Here is a 10,335-nt window from a genome sequence, read left to right as displayed (position 1 = left end):
GTTCGCCAATTTTTGGATATCAATCTTATCTTTTATTTGATTTGCTATCGTCAAGTTGGTTGAGTCAAATCTTATTTTCGTAAAAATCAAAAAAAAAAAAAATCTTAATTAGGATTAGGTTCGTTGTCATCTTGCATATTTAGGATTGCAATCTTATTATGAATTTTTAAATAAAAAAATCCGAAAAAAAGAAAGTGCAATCATTTAGCTTGTTAGAAAGTGCAATCACCTAAATTTTGGTGATCACCTAAATAAAAAAAATCCGAAAAAAAAGAAAGTGCAATCACCTAAATTTTGGCGATCTATTTAGTCATTTATTGCATAAAAATTAGGGGTTAATTTTTATCCCTGAAAAAAATATTAATTGCATAGCTACATTTAGTTAGCATATTTTGCATTTTATTTATTGGACCGGTGGCGGATGGGTCGAATTGGTGGTTTTGAATTTTAAATTAATAGGCCGGGCTAGGCCCATGAAAGGATAAAATTAATCAAAGCCCGTTGTTATTTTTAATTGATTATCTTGCGAAAAATTAAGATTTGATGCGATATTATGGTTTTTTTGAAAATTAAAAAAAATCGCATTGTAATCTTATTTTTTATCAATAGATGATGAAATCGGGGGAGAATATTTTTGAGATAAGGATTTGGGTGATCGGGAGGTTATAGATTATCTTCGTGCATATTGAAAAAACGAGATAAAATATTCTACGAAGATTACCTATTTTTACCTATAAAAGCAATCGTGTACGGAGAGAGAAAAGGGGAGCTTCTTTGGAAAAAAATTCAGAAAGGTGGGTCAAGGGAAGTTTTGCTTCTGCAGTGAAAAAAAAAAAAAAAAAAAAACTGCAGAAAAAAAAGAAAAGGAAAGGAAAAGTCAGAATGTGAGAGAGAGAGAGAGGAGAAAAGGTAAAGTAAAAAGGTTGATTTGACTCCTACTGTTCATGGTCTCCCCAATCTCGCGCCCACGTTGCTTTGTTCCATCCGCGACTGCCCAGAGCTCCTCCGTCTCACCGTGCGATCAACGCTGGTAATCGATCCGCCCAACACCGCCTGCTGTGACTCGGAGCCGAGGCCCTGCAACCCGTCTCCGTGTGCTCGTGCCCCTGTGAAGCGGCGACCCATCTCTGCCCTTGGTGCGCTCGCCAGCCATCGCCGCGTCCCTACACCAACGTTGTTGCTCCTCCGTCCGAGCCCGATCCAGCTCCGGATTCCTCTGCCCGTGGTCCACTCTCCAGATCTCACGATCCCGACGGACCGCTGCCTGAGCCCCTCTGTTCTGCTCCGCTCCTGCTGCCCGACGACACTCCACCCTCCGCGAGTAGGCCCGAGCCGTGCTCTGGCCCCGAGCCGCCTTCCCGCGCCGACGTAGCCGCCGGTCTCCGTCCACGAGCCCCGACGCTCGCGCATCCGCCTCGCCCAGGACTTGCAGCTCGGCCCGTTGGCCTCCGCCGAGCTAGACCCGAGCCGATCGCACTCCTTTCCACCCCGGCGTTGCTGTTCACCCTCGGCCCGCGACGCTTCAGCCCGGCCCCACCCTGCTCCGCCCCCGACGCCGCCGCCGCCGTGTCGATCCGAGTCTTCCCCCGAGTGACTCCCCCCGCTCGCTGCCCGTGTGTCCACTTTGCCGGTGATCCGCCTCGGCCCGAGCCTCGCACCTCCGCCCCGGCGTCTCCCGCGGCCCGCACCACCTCGCCGTCGATCCCAAGCCACCGGTGACCCAGTCGCGGCCGAGTCGAGATCCAGACCCGAGTCCCTCCGCTTGCAAATCCGAGGTCCCCGACGACGAAGTCCCGGACCCGGCTCGACGCTTCCCTTTCGCCGGTGCCGAGCCTCATCGCAGCCACCGAGGCCTCCCGCCGTCCCCGGCGCCCCGCCGGCCGAAGCTCGTGATCCGAGCGCCCGACGCAGCTCCCGCGACGCAGCCCATACCGACCCACGACAATCTCTCGCCGGAGCTCCTCACCGTGCACTGCGTGCCCTCGCCGGAGCTCCGACGCCGGCCATCCTCCACCACGAGATGCCAAGCCACCGTTCAAAAACAAAAAGAAAAAGAGAAAAAGAAAAAATCAGATTAGGTAGTTTTTCTTTTATTATTTTTATTATTTCTTTAATATTCTGTTTTAGTAGAATTGTTCCTAAATATGTGATTGAGATCCCAATATGAAATAGTCCCTCAAGCTAGGGATTGACAGTCCGATTTTCGCGCCCGAAATCCGACTCGCAATCCCTTATAAAAATCGACAATCCAATCTCAAGCCCGAGATTTGATTTGCGATTTAATTTAAAATTGGCCAACCCGATCTCATGTGCGAGATATGGTTCGTCAATTTTTAGATATCAATCTTATCTTATTTGATTCGCTGTTGGTTGAGTCGTCTTATTTTCATAAAAGAAAATCCAAAAAATGTTGAGTTAAGATTAGGTTTGGTTATTATCTTTTATATTTAAAATAAGAATTTTATTTTAAATCATGGAAAAGAAAACCAAAAGAAAAAGCACATTCATTTAGGATGTTAGTTTTTATCATTATTTGAATTGCATGTGAAAATTTTAATTTCGAAATTAATAAAAAAAACACAAAAAAAATCATCATGCATATGTCATGTAGAATTAGGGCATTCTTTGCACGTCATTGCATGTTAAGATTGCATATTATAGGTTTAGATAATTTCTCCTAAATAGATTGCATGCTTATTAGGAAAATAAAAATCATGTGCACGTCATATAGAATTAGTTTCATACAATGCACGTCATTTAGTGATTTTTGTTAGATGCATTTAATTAGAAATTGCCCGTCATTAGAATTAGGTCATTAGATTAATTTAGATTGCATATTTAAATGTTGCATTTCTTAAATTTCGAATCTCACAGAAAATACAAAAAAAATTTATTTAGAATAAATCATCTCATGCTTAGAATAGATTACATGCTTAGTTATGTCATATTGCTTAGGTCATATAGCTAAGTCATGTTGCCATGTCATATCACTTCATGTTAAATTAGCGGCATGCATTGCATATCGCATGATTTTCATTAATTAAGTGAAAACAAAAACAAAAATTGCGTGTTAATTAGAAATCATATTTAGGACTGCTGATGTGAATTCTAAACTAACAACGCAGATGCTTTCGTTGATATAAGGTAAGTCCTGCAATTTATTCATTTGCTTTCTTGAGTGTTAAATTGGTGGTTTGCGTACCTGCATGGTCACCTCACATGTTAAGAAATTAAAATCAATTCAAGTTGCTTGCCAAACAATTTTTTTTTAAAATAAAAGAAAAAGGTACCGAAAGGGCGTTAGAGAAATCTAGCGTAATCAAGTCCCCGAACTCATAAATCTCTGGTTCGTAGGAGTAAAGTGAATCTCCCATTACTTTACTTGGGTTTCTAATCGACCCACCAAAAATAGATTAGTGGCGACTCCTAATTAAAAAAATTGCATGTTAACAATTCAAACCTAAGTCGCGAATTGGTATGGGCTTGGGAGAGCCCGAGTTAAGTCTAGGCTTAACAATCTATTAGCCAAAATCTTAAGTGGTTCACACCCTAAAAAATTGGTCGCGACAGCTTGGCGACTCCGCTGGGGACGTGAGTTGAAATTCTTAGTGGACTTAGGCCAATTTTCTTTTTTTTGAAAAAATGCTTTTGTTTGGCAGCGAGGATTCCAGTGCGTCCCTAACATTTAGGTGTTAAATGTTCTTGCAGATTGGGAGGTATAAGGAGAAGTCTTTGCTAACCCTTGCCTTGCAGGTTGTCGTTGGGGATGAATGTTTTAAATTCAAACTATTGAAGTGTTATTTGATTTAAATTATTGTGCATGCCCTGCATTTAGCACTACACTATTGCACACACAACCTGCCGCCGAACTTGGGCCGCATAGGATCATTTATGATGGTGTTGAGATGGATACCACTCCGACCGCATGCTTGCGGTACGAGTCGCCCATTTCAATTCCGAAGTTTCTTTCATGGTGTCAAGAGTACCCACCTCGGTCTGCATGCTCGCAACCCGGGTCGGCTCTTTGACCAAGCCGGAGTCATGAGGACCCGACATAGTCCACAAGCCCGTGGCTAGTCCGATCATCCTTGTGGCTCCACCTTGATAAGCCTTATAGATTAGAAATCGAGCCACTTATCATGCGCATGTCTATGTGATTGCCATTGATTCTCCTTGGTGAAGTAAGTGTTCTTTTCCTATACCATGCAATTTATTTTGTCATATTCTTGGGTCGGTCCATGACAATCTAGGTCAATTATTGATTTGATTCATTTGTCAATTGGAAATGAAATAAGAAATTGCTAGGGAATGATGCATTTTAAAAAAAAAAAACTTTGGAGAATTTGTTTTTACATCATGTTTAGAAAATTTGGTTTCATTAGGATATCCATTTTTAGGAAATTCCTTTCTTGCATAGACTTTTCATGAATAAATGAAAAAAAATGGAAAAATTGATTAGATCATTGTCATGGATCGACTTTCTATTTACCCTCATGCTTACATGTTCCCGTTTATTTGAATTAGGTGAATATGGAACGATCCCGCTCACCCATATGTTCATGATTGAGAGCTAAAATGACAAATAAAAGAAGAGCTTATCTCGTCAAGCGAAAGTGCTGCGATTTATCTTTAGTGAGAAATTGCAACTCCAAAAAGAGAGCCAATAAGACCTTTTGAATCGTCTCATTTTCCTGAGGTAGTCGAATTTGATGCCATCATGAAGAGGGTAGCAACATATCTATGGAAGAATATCAAACCTGAAGGGCTTGCATCACAAGATCAAGAAGGGTGAAGAATTCAAGTACACATGATTCATGGTCTTAAGTAGTTCGATTTCCTCATTTAATTAGGGGCATGCACCTTCCCCTGCATGGGAATTCTTATTGCTTTTTAGGGATTGATTTCAATTTATTCTGTGCTTGAGCATCACATTCCAATAAATGTAATTTGATTGATGGATATCAATAGAATTACAAGTTTTGTTTTGAGGACATGATGGGGTATGCCAAACCAGTCCAATGACAATATCCAACAATAAAAAGAAAATATCATCCAAGGAGAATTCTGAGGACTGGGCTTCTTCATGCTTCCTCATCCAAAAAAGAATATAAAAAAAATCATCATTTTTTAAGCCATTTCCAAAAGCATGCATTAGATTAGCCCTGTTTAATTTTCTGACTCATTTACTTCATGTTTCAGAGCATTACTTTCTTGACCCGATAAGAAAGCATCTGAAAAAGGCACATCAGGTTGCAATTGGTTCAATTGTTACTCAACAAGTTTCTAAAGAGTTAATGTCGGTCACATCTCGATACTACTTGAAATATCCATCTTGAAGAGCCAAACAAAGTGTGTTCCATTTCCATGCTTGACGGAATTTTCATTCTTGCCCATTAAATGAGGGGCAAGTTAAGAGAGGATCATCCATCTTTGGTGAAAGAGGTACATCTCGTCTTTGAACATAAATAATTTTGGGAGATGACGCTCTGTTCTTTTCCTTGCAGATGACGAATTGGGGGCACTACAGATTCTAGTAGTGACATGACGAGACAAAATCTCGATCCGAGCCAAAATGGTTGTGCAATTTGAATTTACTTTGAGTTGCATAGTATCCTATTCATGCACGTTCTCTTGTGCAGGGGCAAAAGCAAGAATGGAGCATTCATCAAATTAAAAAGCGGATTTTCAATCCCAGGACATCCATTGCTGAGACAATCCCTCCATGGGACAATTCCTTGAATGAATGCTGAAAACCATGTTTTGAGTGCAATAAATTATTTGTTTTGAAGTCACAAACACTTTTCATGCTTAAAGTTGCTGGACTCTTTTGAAAAGAGAATTTTCATATTGATTTAGCTCACCAATTTCATGTGGAGATTTGTCAAGATATACAATTTAATGGAGTGACTTCAATGCTTAAGAATGCTGAATGAGACGTATCGGGATGATGAAAGGCAAGCCTTATCCTATACACAGTCCCATACTTATACACTTGATACACTTGTGAGATGAGTGTAGGAAGTTCCATATCCGCAAGGTAAAGAGTTCTCTCGCAAAAGGTACGATAACCGAAATGATGAGAGGCAATTCATTTCTCTATCCTAAACACTACAGGTGATCCGTTGCTTAACCCTTTGAGCCCATACACTTATGGATATTCTTTTCAAATTACCCCTGTCAAGAATCACCCCACATCGGGGCAACTAAGAGATAAAATTGCATCATGAGGTGAGTAAAATGAATTGAAATTTTCTTGCTCTCACTTGCATCAATCTTCTTGTCTTGCTATTACATTGAATTCATGTGTTAATTTAAGTGCCTTAGGATGATGAAGAGCATTTCTTTCTCTATCATATATACTTATATCATTTGCATAGCCCCTTTGAGCCTATGAATTCATTTCACTTTAAACCCAGTTGATGATCATCCCCCATACTGGGGCAAGGCAAAAGACATATGAAGACTCTTGAAAAGTTCGAGTGTCATTCAAAGTGTAATTGCTTGACGCATGCATTGTGCGCAAGAATTGAATTCAAAATATAATTAAGGGGCATGAAAAAGCAGTGTGCCTGGTAAAAGCAAGGCCAATGCCCATGAAAAGAAGTGAAAAAAATGCATGAGAGTTATGGGCATAAAAAGTGGTGTGCCTGGTAAAAGCAAAGTCAATGCCCATAGATGAAAAAAGAAAGTCAAGATAGGTGACTGTCAATTGCAAGAATTGAGTTTCAATGGAGCAATACTCAAAGAGCTCAAAAGTTGAGTTTTCATAATCAATGGGGCATTTCATGAAGACGGTCCCCAATGGTGAAAAGGAAAACTGGTGGCAATGCCAAGATGATCATCAATTCACACCTTTACACACATTTTGAGCCTAATGATCCTTTCATTTCTCAACCCATGAACCCAACCTACGTTACGTCCCTTATAAAGTCTCTTCAGATTAGGGCATTTGAATTAACGTAGGAGTTCATATGTTTATAAGCATCGCTCGAAGAAGTGCGAGCAAGATTATTTCTTTTTCATTTTGCAGGGTTCTTGACTTGTAAACCCGGAGATGATTACAAGACAGTTCATTCAATAGCTTTGACTCAAAGAGTCCTTTTGTTAAGCCGTTGGCCAAGCCCCAATTATGATCCCTGTTAAAGACCTCTCAGATTGGTAAGATCGTACCGCTTGCGAGAATACTCGGACCCATGTCGATATGATAAAATTGAGTGATTCTCATAAAATAGCCATTCTAAATGAGAGTGAGCGAAAGTCCTTTTTAACCGAAAGTCTCTCATTTAGTATTCTTAAGAAATCCATGTCATGAGTGAAAATTATCTTGAACGATAATTCTCTCCAGTGGAAATTTGGGTGATGCAAAGATCATTATGCATAAACCCCGATTGAGTTGATGAAAACCTCATTGAATTCTGAAATGTGCATTCTAGAGTAGCTTAGATTGTCTATGTCTTTGATGAATGCATATTAGTTTTTGCTCTAAATCATGTCTGACAGATAATGTTTTCTCAAAGACCCAAGAGCACCTGATATTCAGGAGGTGAGAGGCCTCCATAGGATATCTAAGTTCCAAAAGACATATCCCAAAGAATTAGATATATCATCAGGTAAGTATATCTCTACCCATTCTTCACACTTGACTCGGTCAAGATGTCCATTTATATTGACCTGGCGTGCTTTCGTAGCCCAGAGTCCCTCTTTATCGACTCGGCGTGCTTTTGTAGCCCGGTGTCATTTATATTGACCTGGCGTGCTTTCGTAGCCCAGAGTCCCTTTTTATCGACTCGGCGTGCTTTTGTAGCCCGATGTCCTTTTATATTGACTTGGCGTGCTTTGTCATAGCCTGAGTCCCTTTTGAAAACACCGACACTCGACCGAGTTGTCCCCCAAAGATTTTCCTCCATTCAATCGATTAAGGCGACCGAAGAACGGTTCGGGTCCCGGTCGTTGACCTCTCATTGCAAGGCTGGGCGACCAAGAATGGTTCGGGTCCTAGCCAAGCAAAACCTCGTTTAGGCGACCGTAGAATGATACGAGTCCTAGACAACATTTATTGCTCTAATAGGCAACCGTAGAATGGTACGGGTCCTAGAAAAGCAATTTCCTTATTCAGGCGACCGTAGAATGGTACGGGTCCTGAAAAATCAATTTTCCGTCAAGGCGACCGTAGAATGGTACGGGTCCTCGACAATACCTATTCCCTATTTTAGGCGACTGTAGAATGGTACGGGTCCTAGAAAGTGAATCCCCGTTTAGGCGACCGTAGAATGGTACGAGTCCTAGACAAAACCTATGTCCCTATTCAGGCGACCGTAGAATGGTACGGGTCTTGGAAGGTAAATCCCGTTTAGCGACCGTAGAATGGTACGGGTCCTAGACAAAACCTATTTCCCTATTCAGGCGACCGTAGAATGGTACGGGTCCTAGACACAACCAAACACTGTCATACTGGGCGATCGTAGAATGGTACGAGTCCTAGGAAGCAGTCTCTTTGCAAAACCATGTTACTATTCCGGGCGACCGTAGAATGGTACGGGTCCTGGACATGTAACACCAACTATCTTGAATCACTCTACCCTCTTTGAAGGTAAGTTATTCCAGGTAAGTTCCTTTACCATTTGCATACAAATTGCATTCCAAAATTTCGACATCTCAGTCTGGATCTGGATGTCTCAATTCTCTTCGTTGAATGTTTCACTCTGGATGTGAATGTTTTTCGACCTTTCACGTTATACTTAGTCTGGATCTAGGTATTTCGAGCTTCTAAAATCGTGACATCTCTATCTGGACCTGGATGTCTTGATTATTTTCATTCAAACATTTCACTCTGGATGTGAATGTTTGTCAATCCTTCTCATTATACCTTAGTCTGGATCTAGGTATTTTGAGTTTTTCAAAAAATTTGACATCTCAGTCTGGATCTGGATGTCTCAATTTTTTCTGTTGAACATTTCACTTTGGATGTTAATGTTCTTACCTGTTACGCTTTTCAAGGAACCTGAGTGAGAGTTAGGTACTTGTAGAGTAAACATGGACTTATCATATACCTCAAGATGCTCTACCGCACTGACTGGTAAGTAATTGTAGGTACGCTCTTTCCTTTCACATCATGCATTTGCATTAGCATTTCCATGCATTATATAAATTGCATTAAAAAATGGAATTCATTTTCCGACAAAAAAAAAAAAATCATCATTCAGTGCATTTGCATGGTCAAAATTTAGATCTCAATTTGTCTTTGAAGGCAACCTCTTCGAGCTCACCTTCAAAGAGGGGCAGCTGTTGACACCTAAATTTTGGCGATCTATTTAGTCATTTATTGCATAAAAATTAGGGGTTAATTTTTATCCCTGAAAAAAAATATTAATTGCATAGCTACATTTAGTTAGCATATTTTGCATTTTATTTATTGGACCGGTGGCGGATGGGTCGAATTGGTGGTTTTGAATTTTAAATTAATAGGCCGGGCTAGGCCCATGAAAGGATAAAATTAATCAAAGCCCGTTGTTATTTTTAATTGATTATCTTGCGAAAAATTAAGATTTGATGCGATATTATGGTTTTTTTTTAAATTAAAAAAATCGCATTGTAATCTTATTTTTTATCAATAGATGATGAAATCGGGGGAGAATATTTTTGAGATAAGGATTTGGGTGATCGGGAGGTTATAGATTATCTTCGTGCATATTGAAAAAACGAGATAAAATATTCTACGAAGATTACCTATTTTTACCTATAAAAGCAATCGTGTACGGAGAGAGAAAAGGGAGCTTCTTTGGAAAAAAAAAAATCAGAAAGGTGGGTCAAGGGAAGTTTTGCTTCTGCAGTGAAAAAAAAATGCAGAAAAAAAGAAAAGGAAAGGAAAAGTCAGAATGTGAGAGAGAGAGAGAGAGGAGAAAAGGTAAAGTAAAAAGGTTGATTTGACTCCTACTGTTCATGGTCTCCCCAATCTCGCCGCCCACGTTGCTGTTCCATCCCACCGACTGCCAAGAGCTCCTCCGCGTCTCACCGTGCGATCAACGCTGCACCGATCCGCCCAACACCGCCTGCAACCTCGGGCCGAGGCCCCGCAACCCGTCTCCGTGTGCTCGTGCCCCCGTGAAGCGGCGACCCATCTCTCGCCCTTGGTGCGCTCGCCCCATCGCCGCGTCCCTACACCAACGTTGTTGCTCCTCCGTCCGAGCCCGATCCGCTCCGGATTCCTCGCCCGTGGTCCACTCTCCGGATCTCACGATCCCGACGGACCGCCGCCCGAGCCCCTCGTTCGCTCCGCTCCGCCGCTGCCCGACGACACTCCACCCTCCGCGAGTAGGCCCGAGCCGTGCTGGGCGC

The 10,335-nt window shown here is 41.5% G+C and overlaps 1 protein-coding gene across 1 annotated transcript; it reads right to left on the bottom strand.

Moving 5' to 3' along the window:
* Window positions 1-942: 942 nt before the first annotated feature.
* Window positions 943-10,118, bottom strand: LOC120292066 (spidroin-1-like). Its single transcript, XM_039309938.1, has 2 exons — window positions 10,032-10,118; window positions 943-1,911 (listed from the first exon to the last, which is right to left on the bottom strand). Exons 1-2 carry the CDS (start codon window positions 10,116-10,118, stop codon window positions 943-945), a joined length of 1,056 nt encoding a protein of 351 aa, XP_039165872.1.
* Between the last annotated feature and the right edge of the window lie 217 nt (window positions 10,119-10,335).

Source organism: Eucalyptus grandis, chromosome 3 (assembly GCF_016545825.1).
Source record: "Eucalyptus grandis isolate ANBG69807.140 chromosome 3, ASM1654582v1, whole genome shotgun sequence".
In the NCBI taxonomy this organism is placed as follows: domain Eukaryota; kingdom Viridiplantae; phylum Streptophyta; class Magnoliopsida; order Myrtales; family Myrtaceae; genus Eucalyptus; species Eucalyptus grandis.
The sequence above is the reverse complement of the archived record's forward strand: the minus strand, read 5'-3'. Positions and strand labels throughout refer to the sequence as shown.